Here is a 19,456-nt window from a genome sequence, read left to right on the forward strand (position 1 = left end):
TTATTTCTTTTCTTTTTCATTTTCTTTTTGTCTTTCTAGGGCTGCATCCACAGCATATGGAAGTTCCCAGGCTAGGGGTCAAATCGAAGCTGTAGCTGCTGGCCTACATCACAGCCACAGCAAGACAGATCTGAGCCACGTCTGTGACCTACATCTTAGCCTGTGGTAACAACAGATCCTTAACCCACTGAGAGAGGCCAGGGATTGAACCCACGTCCTTATGGATACTAGTCGGGTTTGTTATCCCTGAGTCACAAAATCCAGTCTTACTTCTAATAAGCACCCAACTCTACCACTCAACTGTATTTCAGGTGGTCATCAGTCATGTCATGCTCTATATAGATTCTATCCAGACTCGTCTCAAGAGGCCTAGAGCTTCTCTTCTTTCCTAAGGTTTTGGATCATGATATCTGGATGTAACTATTTCAAGCCAACTTCTGCTGTTCACGATGTTCTAAGCCAAGTCTGGCAATTGTACAAAATCACATCAGACCCTGATTCCAGTTAACTCAGCACAGTAATTCAGAAGGAAACTCCTTCTGAGAGCAAGATTCCCATTAATATTGTTTTTTGTTTTTTTCGTCTTTTTGTCTTTTTATGGCTGCACCCATGGCATATGGAGGAGGTTCCCAGGCTAGGGGTCTAATCAGAGCTACAGCTGCCAGCCTACGCCGCAAACACAGCAACGCCAGATCCGAGCCGTGTCTGTGACCTACACCACAGTTCACTGCAACGCCGGATCCTTAACCCACTGAGTGAGGCCAGGGATCGCACCTGCAACCTCATGGTTCGTAGTCGGCTTCATTTCCACTGCGCTGCGATGGGAGCTCCCCCATTCATATTTGTTAAATGAATAAAAAAACCACAACTGTGATCATAACAACAGCAGCTAACGTTTACTGATAAATTTCTATTTATAAGGCGGCATCATGTCAACTCCATTTATATCATTTAATGCTCAGAAAAACCTTCCATTTCACTGATGAAAAAACCGAGCCTCAATTAGGTTATGCATTTTTCCCATGGAGAAGTGGACTTGAGATTCAAATCTAGGTCTGTCTGATGTCATATACTCTACACTACCAATGTGCTAATGCAAAGTCACTAGAAATCATTTTGCGTATATTTTTAGTGATGAATCTAACTGCCTATGCATGTAGCTAAGTTAAAATGATGTGCTGAGCTATAAATTTTTCTCTTACATATAAAATCAGATACAAAACCAATAAATTTTTCCACAGAATCTCATCATATAATAACATATTTACCTGTATAGGACCAGCCAATCTCTTCAACAAGTTTTCTCTGTTGTCTGTAGTATCCATTAGTCCAGTCTACAACCAAGAAAAATCAATGGATCAATATATAGAACAATATATATACGCAAATTAAAAAAAATAAGATGCGCAAGCATCATTCATACCATAAATGGTACTCAACTGCTCTTTTCTGTCACCTTCCCAATGTCTCCTCCCAACTCCAAGTGCCACCATTACAGATCCCACTGTCCCTGTTCTGTCCTGGTAGGTAGTGTAACTTTTAGGGAGGCAATTTTAAAGACTACTTAAGTTCAGGCAGAGACAAAGAAAATACTCCATGTAAAGAAGGAACAACCTAGAGGGTCTCACCCCAAAGAAAGACTGGGGTCAGAAAGGACAGCGTGTCCCATCTTCATTTTTTTGACCATTCTCTAAATTGAATACTTGAAATCCTACTGATTAGACATACTTTTAAGGTTACAACCCAAGTTTTATATGTAAATACTTCTAGGGGATTCAGAGGTCATCGTGTTTTCAAAATTTACTTCCCTCACAATGCAAAACAAAATTAGCTGCCTTGCAAAAATGGAAATTTCAATGTGTGTATGTTGGTAGGGAGAGAGGTTGTGTTAGACAATAGAGATGTATTTGTCACGGAGGAACAGAGATGCCGGAGTGAGGTGATACGGTGGGAAGCTCCGGGAGTCATGAAAGCAGTGACGCCTTCCTCAAGACCTAGAGATAGAGGCTCTCGATCTTGAACATGGGACAATGGGTAGAGAAAAGAAAATGGATGGAAGCCAAAGTCTCACTCTGCACAGTTCAAAATTTTTCCTGGAGTCATGACTGCACCCAAGAAATGGAGATGTTATGATTCCTTTTCTTCTCTGTGCCATTGTGTCATTGTCCCTTCATCCCAGACAGTGGTAACACTAGTACTCCATTTCAGCTACACTATGGGTAAAATAAATCTTTGTGAGCTCAATTTGGAACCTGATCAGTGTTGGCAAAACTGTTTCTGTAGAAAAGGCTACAAATAGCTAGTTTACAAATGAAATTGTAGAATATTATTTATTCATAAATGAGGGTTCTGTCAGTATAGCTTTCATTTGAATGCAAGGATTTATTTATACTATACCATAGATATGTATATGCATACTAATATATAAATAATACTATATATAAAATACATATGTGCAAATTTAAAAAAATAATATTTATATATAGTATACCTTTCTCATCAGTTAGGAAGAGAAACTATTTCCTCTTATTCTCTCTAGACAGGTTTTTTTTCTTTTTTTTTTAATTGACAACTCCCAGTTTCAGGGAGGCAAATATCTCAAGGACATTTCAGAAATTACGTTTCTCTCTTCCATGTAATATACAATCTCATTAGTAGGATATGGTAATAAATTCTAGAATATTTTATAAAAACTTAAAAGCAGGCCAGTTACCAGAAATACACATTCTGAATCCATAGATTATTCAAAACCAAAACCTACCTTGAAGAAAAACAAACAGAAAAACTGTTTAAAAAATTTCATCACCCACAAATATAGTAAATATTCTATTGGTCATGTGGCACATTTCAACAAATATTTGTTTTTATAATGGCTTTTTGAAATTTGACTTACATAGATTATAATCCATCCATGAAAGTGTACAATTTAAAGGCATTTAGTATATTCACAGAGTTGTGCAATTATCACTACAAACATATTAGGATATCTTCATTATCTCAAAAAGAAACCCTACACCTTTTTAGCTGCCACCACCAACCCCATCTCCAGCTCCCATAGCCCTAGGTAGCCACTAATCTATGTTATCTCTATAGATTTGGGTATTCTAGTTATTTCTACAGACAGAATCACACAATACATGGTCTTTTGTGACTGGCTTCTTTAACTTGGCATAATTAATGTTTCCAAGATTTATTCACCTTGTAGCATGTGTCAGTACTTCACTCCTTTTTATTGCCTAATAGTACTCCATTGTATGGTGACAAAGATGGCCTTAAAGTTCCTCTCAACTTGACTAAACTTTGGACAGGCTACTTCCTGGCTATAGGCTCCCTTTTAGTTTAGAAAACTTGTAAATCCTTTCTCTGTTCCTTTGAGACGTAAATCTTTTAAAACATCACATGCTAGTTTTATAACTAGGAATATACTTCTCAAGTATATGGGAACCATCTCTCTGAAATGTAACCATCAATGGAAATAACACCAAATAACTGGTCTCCCAGTTTCTGTGGAGGGTAGGAGCCTAACTTCCAGTGAGACGTCTCATTCCAAATTGTGAAAACTACCTCCTATCATAATGATGTGAGTTTACTTTTCCTTTGGAAGGAGCCAATGAGCAAACACAGCTGGCCTCTGACTTTCTCCTAACATGCTATACCACTTTTACACTGAAGCTCAAAGGAGCTCTTAAAAAATCTTCCCTCCTCTGCTTCATCAGAGTTAAGGTCAGAGTTGGTTCTGCCTTCTCTCTCCTATTGCAATAGCCTTGAATAAAGTTTTGCTTGCCTGTTTAATTTTTGTTTTGATGATGAATATGCCACATTTTATTTATGAGTTGATGGGTATTTGGGTTGTATCCTCTTTGGGGCTATTATGAATAATGCTGCTATGAATAATCATGCACATATTTACTCTTCTACTTAAAATTAAATAGCAGGTTCATAATTTATTTTTTAAATAGAATTGTCCCATGAAATGTCAGTCATTTAAAGTTAAATTCTGAGGACAAGTGTTTTTTTCATGATCAAGGAATATATAGATGTTAGGGCCTCAAAAGTCCTTTGATTCAGACAGTCTACACAAAATAATTCCTATTTTGCAGATGTGGTATTTTTTTCCCAAAGAAGTGTTAAATGGTTTATAGAGGTAGAGAGTGACAGAAATGGAAACAATAATGCATGCTTCCTGCCTCTTACTTCACTAAGACTTCCCCAATACCAAGGATTACTAGGAATCCAGAGCTACTGGTTATTCTCAAGTCTTTGCCTGGGTAGGAAACTCTTCCTACTCAGAGAAAAACAAGAGAGAAACAAAATAAGACAAAACAATACACTGTGGTTGAATTTCACCAACAGGAATCATCTGGACAAATACCATATAAAGAATTGATTATACCTGATCTTCCATCAGTTGGAAGTTCCCTCTGAAACGTCTCTGACCACAGGTCAAAGATTTATTACTATCTTTTATGTTTTGAATATACATATTTTTAAATATTTTAAAATATTTAAATATTTTAAATATTTTCTGTCATATAAATGCATTCTGATGATTTCAGAGAATCAAATACCATACAAAACCTACATTTAACAAGTATTCCATTGAAATAAACAAACAGTAAGCTCTTGTTTTAGTGATTCAGGCTAAAAGATGACAGCAAAATATCAGCAGATTTTAGCTTTCCTTGTAGGGCTTCACTGCTTCACAATGAGCATTTGTCCTTGGTTTTTAATTACTTACGTTAAGTAAGCTTTTTTTTCAATACAAGATTCCCAGGTGTTGGTAGCTCTCTTCAGTCCCTTTATGTATTGTCCCCTTAATTGTTACTTCAAACAATCCGTTACACATTCATATGCTAATTACATGGTCCTTGGGCGTGAGAGAGTACCCCACTTTTAAAATTCTACTTGGAGGTCTGATAGATGAGATGTGATAGCTTCAATGAGCAAGAAAAAAAGAATCTAGGTTCACTTTTTTGGTTGCATTATATAGTCTGAAAACCAGTGAATCCTATATAAAACAGAATCTATCAAAATGCTTACACATTTTTAAATCAGTTAAAATAATGAAATATAGAATTTTTTTGTTTCTGTGGATTTTAGTTTCTTTAGTTTTTATATTTTGTTTCTTTCTGTTTAAAAGCATCTGCCAGGTCTGCTTTGGTGTGTTTTGTAGGGATAAAACTAAGAAATAAATTTAAGGAATGAATTATACACAGGAGACACAGTAAGAACTCAGACACTAGTGAACCTTTTAAAAAGGTAACAATTTAAAAAGTTTGTCCTGAAAAATTATTCTTCATGAAGTGGCTTTTTGACCTGTTACCAAAATTGAAAGAAATTTGGTTTATATTATTTTAGGTAACCTTAAATGTCTCTCTTTCAATATTTCTCATTTATACTTGCCTTGAGCACCTACATAGTTGCCAATATGTATATGCCACACACTCCTTTATTTTTCTTTACATGCAAATGTGGAAATCAAAGTTTTGATAATCACCACATGGAAGACAGAAACAGCCCTTTTTTTTTTTTTTGCTCATGTTTTTTTAAACCAAAAAAAAAGTGCTCATTTCCTACTAAAAATCATTATACATATTTCGAATTACATAAATGCCTCTAGATTTTGCCTTAAATGCTTAAAGAAAGTCTCTGCTTCATGCTGATCAACAGTTTATCACCTGCATTCTACTATACATAGCCTACCAGCAGTGCTCTGACAAAACACACACGCACCAGGAAACTTCAGGTTAAAAACGGCCATAGATATGAGTGTGAAGGCTGGGATACTAAAACTAGATTTCTCAAAGTAGACTCTTCCAAGGTAAATGATACTTGCTTATTTTACATCCTTTAAAAATATCACTAAGGAAGTTCAGAGGAGGGACAAATGAAGCCAGCTGATGGGAGAAATCTGGAAAGGTGGAGAAGAAGAAACAGAATTAGAGATGAGTCATTAACGCCCTTGGGTAGAGACTTGGATGAGGAAAGACTCAGGGAGTGGACTGAAATGTTCCGGGTAGTGAAAGGGCATGAGAATCAAAAGTTGGCAAATCATGGAACCAAAGGTCTGGGAAGCCAGCTGAGCTCTTCTGTGGGCGTCTGCATAGGTCACCATGCTACAAGGGTCACCTCAAGTTTCACTTTTTTGTTTTCATCTTACTCTCTCCTCTTATCTAGATTTCTTTTGACCCCAAGAGACAGTCTGCTGAGCTGACTGAAAAGTGTTGACTACAGCGTGTAGATTGAGTATATTTTAAAGAAAAATAGTGAGTAAATAAATAAAAATAAATATTTCTAATGGAAGTGAAAGAAGTGGGGTGGGGTTGGGAGGAGAAAGTGGCTGGTGACCATTTGGAGAAAATCTGGAAAACCCCCAAGACAAATGAGTATTATCAGAGCACTCATCACCCCCTAAGTCATCTGACTGCCAGGCACGCTGAAGTGGCGGCAATAAAAAAGGTGGGTGGTTACAGCAGTCAGAACGATCAATTACAGAAAACAAAGTTACAGCAGTCCCCCCTCAGAGAAGTAAAAAAAAAAAAAAAAAAAAAAAAAAAAACCAGAAATGAGCTCCTTTAAGGAAAGAATCAGCCTTTGATTAAAGAACACCTGTGAACTCACTGCCTGGCGACAAAAGTCCCTTATTTCTTCAGATATTCTACTATAAATGTCTGTCTTTGTTTGATGAGAAAGCTGAGTTTATGACCCAAATGGTCTAAACCAAAACCTTGATTAACTAACCAAGGCAAACTTTCCAAGGAAAATTCCATCTGCCCATGAGTACAGCAGAGTTTATAGTATACATGGTGGATTTTATCTGTGGATTTTCCTGTCATTCAACATTAAGTATTAGCTTGTTGTCAAACTGTGTTAGTATATACTTCATCTTCACTGAACCGTATATAAACTTGTACCCAGTATATATGCAAAAACCCTCACGAAACACAATTATGGTAATTCACATAATAGGCTTGTTTAGGATATATTTACAGTTCAAACATTGTACTTGCTGTTAATCACTTCAGATGTAACTTTTAAAAACACACATATATATCATTTCCCCCCAAACCATTTGTTTTCCAACTTCAGCCTCTTTCCATGGTTAGATAGAATACCATTGTTTTTCTCCTCTCTGCAAGGTTTTAAAAATAAAAGTATTTTTACAGTCTCAAAACTTAAACAGCAACCTGTCACGAAATAAGAGGGTGCATTAATTCATATTGTTAAATATAGAAATTCTGGAAAGATATGAGTTACTAGAGTCCAGGTGACCTCTTTATTTAAGGACAAGTTTAAAGAAATGAAAAAGTGAGGCGTTCCCACTGTGGCTCAGCAGTAATGAATCAGACTAGTATCCATGAGGATGTGGGTTCAATCTCTGGCCTCGCTCAGTGGATTAAGAATCCGGCGTTGCCAGACACAGCTTGGGTTCCACGTTGCTGTGGAGTAGGCTGGCAGGTGCATCTTCATTTTTTGACCCCTAGCCTGGGAACCTCCATATGCCACAGGTGTGGACCAAAAAAGCAAATGAAAAAAAGAAAAAAGAAGAAAAGAAATGAAAAAGTGGACCCTTGAGGCACCATACTAAAAAAAAAAATAAAATAAATAAAATGGTAAAATTATCAAAGGAGATGGAAAAATTGAACGTAACAGATAATGTAAAGAAGAGCGGGAACCACTTCTTCCATATGCTTGCTTTGGTAGTCAGACATCCAATTAAATATATATTTCTCATAGGACTGAGGAAGGGTTTGGAGGTAAGCAATTGACCTTACTGTTCCTTAGACACTGAGGACTGTGGGTGCTTTCCCAGGGAGGATTTGTATGTTGGTAATACGTCTACCAAATATGCAATGAAAGCTCAAAATATACTTGCAGGCTTGTCTTGGAAAGTCAACAGGATATTTTCCTCTGCTTACATAAATGATTTTAACCTCATGAGATTTATGTACACTCATAGAGTTGAGGTATTTGCTGTTGAAAACATGTTAACAATTTTATTTTTATGACATAAATAATAATACTTGTTTCAGATAACTTTAAAAAATACATAAGTAAAAATAATCTAAAAATCACCTAATCCCATCTCCTACAGAAGCTGGTATTTACAATTTTGTGTATGTCTATATGTTATTCTAGATTTATACTATGCATACATGATAAGTTTTTATTTAACGTTAATTATATAACACTATTTCATTATTTGGTGACTCGCTTTCTCTACCTAATAATAAATCTCTTCTCAAGTTAGTAAATACAGTTTTATAGCACCATAATAGTTTACTGAAAGCTTTCTCTAACTTTTTGGATATAAACATAAAAAGTTGATTTAACTTTGGAAAATTTACTCCTTGGGCTTTAAGTGATAAGAGTGATGAAATTTTCCATTGAGCTAGTTTGAACTTTATGCACAAAATATAGTCGATAGGAAATTATGTGCCACTTTTTCTGTCAATATTATTCTATAACACCAAGAAAACACTAAAATGGAAGAAACTCACACTGTTATTGTATAGTGCTACAACCATTATAGCTCCCTTACTTTATGTCCATAACTAACCGTGAATTTACTGCACCCTAAGAGAAAAGCTCAATTGTTGATCAAACAGTGATAACAAGAGCACATCTAGTAATAACGTGGCAAAAAAACTATTAGGACATAAAAATAATATTAAAAGAACCAAATCTGTATAAGAATAGCATGAAAGTGGGCAGAAAACACGGAATTCATTGAAATATAAAAAATAATGTTATATTTGTGTTGTTTTATATTATTATGCCATTATATACTTTTATGTGATTATCTGTACAATAATAGTGTATTATCACTCAATAACCTATATAATGGTTCTTCTGTGAGGTCTTTTGCCCATGCACTTTCACTGAAATCAGGTATAGAGCAGGAACGTCTGCTGTGTTGCTCTACGATCAGGATTGCTCCTGAAGTTCTAGACGACTGACACCCTAAAATAACCAAATAGAGGATACAATGGGATTCCATTCACATCTACCATGAAAAACATAAAACACCAAAAACTGCATAAATAAAGAGATGAACTATTATTATTATTATTATTATTGCTTTTTAGGGCCACACCTGTGGCATATGGAGGTTCCCAGGCTAGGGGTCTAATCGGAGCTGCAGCTGCCAGCCTACGCCAGAGCCACAGCACTGCCAGATCTGAGCTGTGTCTGTGACCTACACCACAGCTCAGGGCAACGCCAGGTCCTTAACCCACTGAGCGAGGCCAGGGATCAAACCTGTAACCTAATGGTTCCTAGTCGGATCCATTTCCACTGCGCCACGATGGGAACTCCCAAGAGATAAACTATTATTAACATTAAAAAAGTGAATATATAAAGAGACCTACCATATTTTTAAAAGAGAACATTGAATTTTGGGAAGATACTAGTCCTTTCCATATTAATGAGTAGATCAGGTCTCAAAAGGGTGGTTTTTTTTGTTTTGTTTTGTGTCTTTTTAGGGCCGCACCCAAGGCATATGGAGGTTCCCAGGTTAGGGGTCCAATCGGAGCTGTAGCCGCCGGCCTACACCACAGCCACAGCAATGAAGGATCCGAGACGCATCTGCGACCTATACCACAGCTCACAGCAGTGCCAGATCCTTAACCCACTGAGCGAGGCCAGGGATCGAACCTGTAACCTCATGGATGCTAGTCGGGTTCATTAACCACTGAGCCATGACAGGAACTCCTCAAAAGGTGTTTTTAATTGGCAAAATTATTCTAAAGTTCACAAAGAAATACAAATGGAAAATAATAATTGATAAGCTAAGAAAAAGAGTGAAACAACAGGGGCTTGGTTAACAGACTATTAAAAGATAAATCCTCTGGCAGATCAATAGAACAAAGCATATGCCATATGCCACTAAAATTGGACCTTTAAGTTTATATCCATACAAGTTGAATCCTTGATAAAGCAACATCACTGTCAGATAAGGAAAGTCTAAAAATTCAACCCATATTAGGAATGTTGGCTTTTTTGGAAAAAGAAGTTAAATCACACTTCACACATACACCAAAATACATTCCAAATGAATTAATGATTTTAAAAGGATACACAAAAACTATAAGAAAAAATGCAAGTAAATATTTAACTTGTAAGATGGGGAAGGCCAGGGAGTTCCCATCATGGCGCAGTGGAAACCAATCGAACTAGGAACCATGAGGTTGGGGGTTCGATCCCTGGCCTCACTCAGTGAGCTAAGGATCCGGTGTTGCCATGAACTGTGGCGTAGGTTGCAGATGCGGCTCAGATCCCGTGTTGCTGTGGTGTAGGCCAGCAGCAACAGCTCCGTTTAGACTCCTAGCCTGGGAACCCCCATATGCAGCTGGTGTGGCCCTAAAAAGACAAAAGACGAAAACAAAAACAAAAAAACAAACAAACCATGGAGAAGGCCTTTCTAAGCAGGAAAAAAATAAATCATAGAGAAATATCCATAGCTTTGATTACGTAACATTCAAAACTTGTACAGAAAAATGTTTAGTGAAATGAAGATTACAAATATTAAGCTAATGGCAACTGCTATAATACATTGAATATAATGATAATTTCTAAACATATAGGATTCTGACAAATCAATAAATGTAAATATATGAGCAGAGTTCTAGAAATGCAAATATAATAAACATATAAAGAACAGTTAAACTTCAGTAGGTATCAAAGAAACAAAACACTGAGCATTTTTCCAGCCATCAAATGTCAAAGGTTTATTATTTTAATTTTTTAAATATTTAATGATGCCCAAAATATCTTGAGTTGTTGGAAGTATGCACTAGTATATATTTTATGGGAAGTAAGCTGGCAAGAGTCAACAAGATTCTTAAAATGCTTCATATCCTTTGTGACAGTAATTCCATTTCAAGCAATATATTTTAAAAGATTAACAGAGATAAGAACAGAGTGGCATGTACCAAGATGTTTACAGCACCGAAAGTAACAGTGAAAAACTGGAAAATATGTTAATGTACAAAAAGCAGAGAAAGTTGTATAAATTATGTAATGTTCATCATAATGAAATAATGTGAATCCATTAAAATTATGCTTCATGAATATTTACTGATGTGAAGAAATGCATGTGATATAAAACATTATAAGTTATGATACAATTTAAAAAATATTACATGTTTCCAAGAAACGTAAATTTCCTCATGTGGTGCCATTGGGAGTTATTTTTACTTTTTTTATATCCTCTTACGCTTTCCATGTATTTTATGAGTTTGTATGAGTTAATATATTAAAAATAATTGAAAGTGATTATGTATTCTGAAATAATATCTCTGATTCTATAGCCAAATAGGTTAGAGACAAATATATAACTACGTTTTCAAGAATGGGTAAAGAAAAACTTGAACCCATTTTTCATTTCTTATTTTGGATTTTACAATAAAATCTTCTTGTTCCCAAGAGCCTGCATAAATTAGCTAGCATTAACAGCATTTTTTAAGTTAAACTTAGGAAATCATAGCCAAGTCTACACATGGTAGGCAATCTGAGCACTTCTACCAAGAAAACAAAAAACAAGATCCCTAGCAAAATACGCAATGCAATAACTCACAGGTCATCTTACTGGTGATAATGATCAGATAGAATGGATCAGTTATTTTGGGGTAGACTTTGAAACAACCTTATTTTAATTTGTATCTTATTTCTGATAATACCTTTTGCTTAGATAAAATTAAGCTCAAGCGTAAGTATCTATCCATTAAGTAGGAAAGTCAACTTGGAGTTGGCAACCTATTCTGAAATGGGTGTGGATCATATGTTAAAACTGCTCCCACAGTGTTGAATGATTCACTATGTAGAGACAAAGATTTTCTTGACTTCCTTCCAGAATATTGGCTAAAAATTCATTTTTGTCATGTGCTTCATTTTGACTCCCCCCGCCCACGGCACTGGTCTAAAAAAATGGAAAACTTTTATTTACAGGACATGTATTCATCATAATAAAACGGACTGACAATTCTTCAATGGATTTCTAATGATACAAAATATTTTTGATTTGTCAATATATTTTAAAAACATAATCAGCAACATTAAGCCTGCTTAGGCTTAGTCAGTGTTTCAGAAAGAAATCAGAGTGAGCACTGTAGACCTATCTAATTTAAACATATGCAAATATTTTGTGCCTCTTTTCACGAATTCTTAAGAGTCAGAAGTCCAGACCCCTCCTTTGAATCCTGACCTTGGACAAATCACATGCCTTTGCTTGTATTTCTGAAATTGTAAACTAGGAAAAGGTATCTCCTGTCTACTAACATAGATGCCATAACAAAGGTTAGGGTATATGTTAAATCATTTTGAGTTCTTTATAAAATACATGCTTTTCAAACATTTCATTTCTTAAGTTTATTTTTCAAGTAGTTAGTTTTTCCTTTCAATAGTGGAAAAAAACAAACAAAACACCACAACAACGAGATATATCATGTTCATAGCATGATAAGATATGATTGCTTAGTCACAAAATTGTTTCCTGCTGCTGTTTGATTTTTAGCCTAAAGTATTCTTTAGTCTTAAAGATAGATAAGGACACTCAATGCAGACAGAAAATACAAATCTATATACTCAAATGTTGAACTGAGTCCCACAAAAACAACGTGAATTCTGAAATACATAATACTTCATTTTAATTAAACTTAAAGGGGCTATCCTTATCAAATTTCCTGGCTGCATTCCAAAATGAATATACTTTGAAAAGGAGGATTTTTGGAATATTTATGCTTCCATGTTTCAGAAGACTTAATTTAAGATCTTTATCTATTTAAAAGGTCATACTGTTTACATTTTAAAGAAATGCTTCATTTTAAAACCACTTTCCCCACTAGCAATTTTAAGGAATTAAATGCTTTGATGACATCCTTAATTAGTTGGTATTCAATTGTTAATAAGCACTTACCTATATTAGTCACTGGGTTTGCTCCTAACTGTATAAAAATGATTACATCTATTGCTTTCTTGGTATAGATGTTTCACTGCCACCAGACTACCAGGAGTAATTATTACTCATCATCTTATTTTTCTCTGTTGTAAAATGTATTTGAAGTGAGACTGCTCAAATCCTACTGGCTCAGTTGATTGGTACAGTACAAGCTCTATCTGGCTAGCAGAGTCATTTTATTTATTTTCGCTCTGCTTGATACTTACATGCACCCTGCCCCTACCCAGCCCTAGCCCCAGCCCCCCCCAACAATGCCTCTATGCTTTGCAAAGCCTCCCACCTGTGCTCTCTTATTTTCCTCCTGGATGTATGCATTCTCCATGGAATTTGGTGTCTCACTTTAAGGAGAGAGGAGTCCAATCATCAATCACAACACACCTACCTTCAAATCTTGCATGGGTGACAGCTCCTGACTAACAACAGCACTGGGTCTTACTGGCTCACTGTTGCAACAGCTTTTCCCAACTTCTGCATGAAACTTGAGAGCTCTCTGCAGTAGCAGATGCTCAAAGATGCTCATTAGGTTGCCTGGATAATCCAGGTTTATTGCACTCAGAGGAGCAACATCTAAAAAGCATTCCTGTTCAGTACATGATGAACAGCCTTGGAGAACAGCGCTCGTTAGTTACTTTTTATGCACAATCCTAAATGGTTGGCCAGGGGTTAGAAATATTTATTTTAGAATAGTTAACTCAATTGGAACAAATATGTTTTCTCTCCAGGTTTATCATTCTGTTTGTGAGGATGTCAAGAGACTGAACAAGTTAAGGCAGTATTTTCAACTTGGATTGTCACCAGGACTCTGCTGGCATTTTGCCCTCAAGTTACTGGGCCACTAGGACACCTCAAGATAACTAACACATTCCTGCAGTGTCTAATGTGGTAACGGTGATGGTTAAATGAAGAAGGACATCTTATACAACAGGCCAAGGGTAGCATCGTTGCAACTCAAGGGAAAACAAATGATTTTTTTTTTATTAAAGGATTTAGACCTTGCAATTTATATATGATCTGTCACGAAGACATAAGATATTGAGATAGAACATATTTTCTTTAATATATTTTTAAACATCTGAGTGATTTCAAACCTTTCTGAAGTTTATGCTTTTGCCATTGATTTCATTAAAGGCAAATCATTTTCAGTGGAAAATGTTTAATTGATAATCTATCATATATCTGGCCCAAAACACACTGATTTAACCTTGGAAATAAAATGTCTTACTACCCATTTGGTCCTCAAATAAATGCTATTTTATTGATGTCCTGAATTCTACAATAAAAGAACAATGAAGTGACTGAACAGATCTATGATTAAAAGAAATGCTACAATCACCACACCAGGTTACTCTTAAATATAAAAATAGTTAACTTTTGATTAAAAATAATATTCTTCTCCTATTCCATATTTATTCTTTAAATAGTCAAACTGACTGAATATAGATTATAAGAAGGAAAGGAAAAGTCTAAATGCTTAATGATCTTGTGTCTTTACATTTAGCACTAGTATCTCATTAAAGATTTTATATGCATGTTATCTAGTTTATAGCTACATGCATCCTACAATGGCTCAACTTCTCCAGTCAAGGGTACTACTCACAAAAATGAAGGGCTAGTCTTTGTGATACTCAGAAAGGCTGTGTAACATAATGGAACGAGACCAGAACCAGAGATGGAGACCAAAGAGCTAGGGATTGGGAGTTGTCATATGGAAGCAAGTTAAGGATCCAGTATTGCCTCTGCAGTGGCTCTGGTCACTTTTGTGGCATGAATTCCATCACTGGCTTAGGAACTTCCGCGGGTGCAGATGGCAATCCTGGTTTCCCACCTGTGAACCCTTGGAAGACTTCTTTACCTCCTGAGAGCCCTAGTTTCTCTATCTGAAAAATAAGTCTCTCCTACAGTGGTGAGGTGGTTTGGGGTCCAATGAATTAATTCATTTCAATGTGTTTATAAACATAAGCAAATACGCCTTCACCTGGGAAGCACATTGAAGCCGATCTACATGTTATTTTATAGAATAAACAAAGGTTAATTTCATGTGTTGTGTAAGGCAGAAATTTTCTCTATATTTTCTTTTATGCTCCATGTAAGACATTACCCAAATAGTATTGCTTAAAATGCTGCTGGATTGCTTATCAGCTCTGTGGATAAGTCAATGTCTCTTTCTAAGTCTCAATTCTCATATCTACAGAGTGGATATAATAATCGTTACAACATATGCTTAGGATAAAGCACACACAGCAAGTCTGTAATTATATATACATTACTTTTAGAGTTCATTTGACTATTGTTTTCGAACAACTTCAGCAATCTCACTGATTCTTTAACTTCTTTGCAAAACGACAAACTTAATTTGCCAACAAATAGTAAGTGGCAAGTTATTTGACATATATACATCTTTCAGAAATATGTTCACTGAATTTCAGTATAAGGAGAAGTGCACGTATGTTTTACGGTCAGTTTTACTCAATAACATACTTAATCTAATTGAGAAGATCCAAAAGAGAACTAAGCTATCAATGATATACAAATTTTAATTTAACTGAAATCAAAGCCAAATAGCCATAGAAGTAGTTTCAAAGCAATTGGGTATATGGAATTCTCTTATACCACAACAGTACCCAAGTTTAGATTTTGGCATCTTTAACATACATGCAACTATCATGAATCCAAATGAAAGTAAGTCACAAAAACTATCCCACAGTAATGGACCTAATATAGACAACTGTGTCTAATGTAAAGAAAATTTGTGGCAAGAATTCAAATACCATCAGAAAGTGACAGACAGAGAGGAAGTTGACTAAAGTACCACTAAAAATCAGAAAGGCAAGCTCAAATAAAGTAATGAACATCCTTGTCTTGTTCCTGATCTCAGCAGGCAAGGATGTCCGTTGTTGCCACTACTCTTCAACATAGTTCTGGAAGTCCCAGCCATGGCAATCAGAGAAATAAAAGAAATAAAAGGAATCCAAATTGGAAAGGAAGAAGTAAAACTATCCCTATTTGTAGATGACATGATACTATACCTAGAGAATCCTAAAGACTCTACCAGAAAACTGCTAGAGCTCAGCCATGAATTTGGCAAAGTCACAGGATACAAAATTAATACACAGAAATTGACAGCATTTCTATACACTAACAATGAAAGAGCAGAAAAAGAAATTAGGGAAACAATCCCATTTACCATCACATCCAAAAGAATAAAATACCTAGGAGTAAACCTACCTAAAGAAACAAGAGACCTGTACTCTGAAAACTACAAGCCACTGATGAAAGAAATCAAAGATGACACAAATAGATGGAAAGATATACCATACTCGTGGATTGGAAGAGTTAATATTATCAAAATCACTATACTGCCTAAGGCAATCTACAGATTCAATGCAATCCCTATCAAATTACCAAGGACATTTTTCACAGAACTTGAACAAAATATTTTAAAGTTTGTTGGGAAGCACAAAAGACCCAGAATAGCCAAAGACATCCTGACAAAGAAAAATGGGGCTGGAGGAATCAGGCTCCCGGACTTCAGACTATACTACAAAGCAACAAGCATCAAAACCGCATGGTACTGGCACAAAGACAGACATATAGATCAGTGGAACAGGACAGAAAACCCAGAATTCAACCCATGCACTTACAGCCAACTCATCTATGACAAAGGCGGCAAGAATATACATGGAGAAAGGACAGCTTGTTCAATAAGTGGTGCTGGGAAAACGGGACAGCCACATGGAAAAGAATGAAATTAGAACACTCCCTAACACCATACACAAAAGTAAACTCCAAATGGATTAAAGACCGAGACAGAAGACCAGACACTATCAAACTCCTAGAGGAAAACATAGGCCAAACACTCTCTGACATAAACCACAGCAACATCTTCTCAGATCCACCTCTCAGAGTATTGATAATAAAAACAAAAATAAACAAATGGGACCTAATCAAACTTCAAAGTTTCTGCACAGCAAAGGAAACCCTAAACAACACAAAAAGACAACCCACAGAATGGGAGAACATCTTTGCAAGTGAATCAACTGACAAGGGATTCATCTCCAAAATGTATAAACAACTTCTGCAGCTCCATACCAAAAAAACAAACAATCTCATCCAAAAATGGACAGAAGATCTAAATAGACAGTTCTCCAAAGAAGACATGCAGATGGTCGAGAAGCACATGAAAAGATGTTCCACATCACTCATTATTAGAGAGATGCAAATCAAAACCACTCTGAGATACCACCTTACACCAGCTAGAATGGCCATCATCCAAAAATCTACAAACAAGAAGTGCTGGAGAGGGTGTGGAGAACAAGGAACCCTAGGACACTGCAGGTGGGATTGTAAATTGGTACAACCACTGTGGAAAGCAGTATGGAGATTCCTCAGAAAACTAAACATAGAACTACCATTTGATCCAGCAAGCCCACTCCTGGGCATCTATCCAGAGAAAACCACGACTCATAAAGACACATGTACTCCAATGTTCATTGCAGCACTATTTACAACAGCCAAGACATGGAAACAACCTAAATGTCCATCGACAGAGGAGTGGATCCAGAAGATGAGGTACATATACACAATGGAATATTACTCAGCCATGAAAAAGAACAAAATACCGGCATTTTTTGCAACATGGATGGACCTAGAAACTATCATGCGAAGTGAAGTCAGCCATACAATGAGACACCAACATCAAATGCTTTCACTGACATGTGGAATCTGAGAAAAGGACAGACGGAACTTCTTTGCAGAACAGATGCTGACTCACAGACATTGAAAAACTTATGGTCTCCGGAGGAGACAGTTTGGGGGGGTGGGGGATGTGCTTGGTCTGTGGGATGGAAATCCTGTGAAATCAGATTGTTATGATCATTATACAACTACAGATGTGATAAATTCATTTGAGTAATTAAAAAAAAATTTACATACCTGGAAAAATAAAAGTAATGAACTACTTAATGATGTAAAGAATGACTCTCATTCTTCAATAGCATTTTAAGAAATTATTACAGGAGTTCCTGCTGTGGCTCAGTGGGTTAAGAATCTGACTGCAGTGGCTTGGGAGGCTGAGGAGGTAGGGGTTCGAACCCCAGCCCAACCAGTGGGCTAAAGGGTCCAGTATTGCTGCAGCTGCACTGTAGGTCACATCTGTGGTTCAGATTCAATCCCTGGCCCAAAAACTTCCATATGCCATAAAATAAAAAAAAAGAGAGATATTATTACAGATAAGAATACTGATATATATTTAAAAAGTGAAATTATATGAAAAATACTTCTAATAATAGAGAAAAACATTTCTATTGTTAGAAGATTTTCATAAAAATTCTGGGGAGATTTCAAAATAAATAATTTGTACTTCAAAGGTTGTATGTTCATTACTTAAAAAATTCAGTTCTGTGGAATGCCCCACTGCATCACAGTGGTGCCAAATGGAACGTTCATATAGAATTCCTTTAACAGTCATTGGCTTCACATTAAACTCCATGCGCTAGGGATGCACAACCTCAAACAGGGCGTCTTCAAGGAAGTCACAGACCAGCAGCACAATGCTGCACGTGCTTTAACATGTCTTTCAAGGTCAGTGTCAAGCTAAGAAAATAGTAACCACTGAAATTCACATTATTTAAACTTTTCTTTCCTTTTTTTTTTCAAGATCACATCTGTGGCACATGAAAGTTCCCAGGCTAGTGGCTGAATTGGAGCTACAGCTGCCGGCCTACACCACAACCACTACAATGAGAGATCCAAGCTGCATCTGCGACCTACACTGCAGCTCCCAGTGACGCCAGATCCTTAACCCACTGAGTGAGGCAAGAGATTGAACCCACATTCCTCACAGATATTAGGCGGGTTCATAACCCTCTGAACTGCAATGGGAACTCCAGAAAAATAGCTTCCAGAAAGGGTCAACACTTTTAATTTTAACTCCCACTAACTGAAATGCTTCATACAATATTTACATGAAAGAGAATGCTTCTTGGGAGGACAGGATTCCCAGAAGCCTCTCTGGTATCAGAGCAAGGAGTACTGCTGGGCCAAGGGATTTGGCTTCTCCCCAGAAGATCCCAGCTAGTTCCCTGAGGTTCTGCACTCGCTTTCTACCTGAACAGCCCCAGGCAGTACAAAGGCTGGATTCACTGTTCCCCCCACCCCCTCGAGCAGGGGGCACCTGATGGTTTGGGGCAGTGTTCCAAGCTACAAGACCCGGTGGTAACACCGTGTCCTGGCACACATTCCCCATCTCACACAGGGCCCCTGGCAGCCTGCAGGAGCCTGGGAGCAGTATACTGAGATGCCCTACAGGGCTTTGCTTATCTATGTCTCCTCCAAGGGAGAAAGCCCACCCCATTTCTCTAGCATGTCCAACAAGGATCCATGTAATTTTATCAGCTCCTTGTACAATGTTGCCCTTCATTTCCAGTCCACCAAATTATTTATGGGAAACCTAGCAGTGCCTTTGGTTATAGCAAGAAAACCCTGGGATGTTTTCTTCTA

The 19,456-nt window shown here is 36.7% G+C and overlaps 1 protein-coding gene across 4 annotated transcripts in view; it reads right to left on the reverse strand.

Moving 5' to 3' along the window:
- PTPRZ1 (protein tyrosine phosphatase, receptor type Z1) overlaps window positions 1-19,456 on the reverse strand; it is a 182,250-nt gene that overhangs the window by 120,617 nt on the left and 42,177 nt on the right. For all 4 annotated transcript variants that reach the window (XM_013985675.2, XM_013985677.2, XM_013985674.2 and 1 more), the window contains exon 2: window positions 1,269-1,334. In XM_013985675.2, coding sequence (XP_013841129.1) covers window positions 1,269-1,334 — 66 coding nt within the window. The remainder of the gene's footprint in view (window positions 1-1,268; window positions 1,335-19,456) is intronic.

This window comes from Sus scrofa, chromosome 18 (genome assembly GCF_000003025.6).
Source record: "Sus scrofa isolate TJ Tabasco breed Duroc chromosome 18, Sscrofa11.1, whole genome shotgun sequence".
Taxonomy (NCBI): domain Eukaryota; kingdom Metazoa; phylum Chordata; class Mammalia; order Artiodactyla; family Suidae; genus Sus; species Sus scrofa.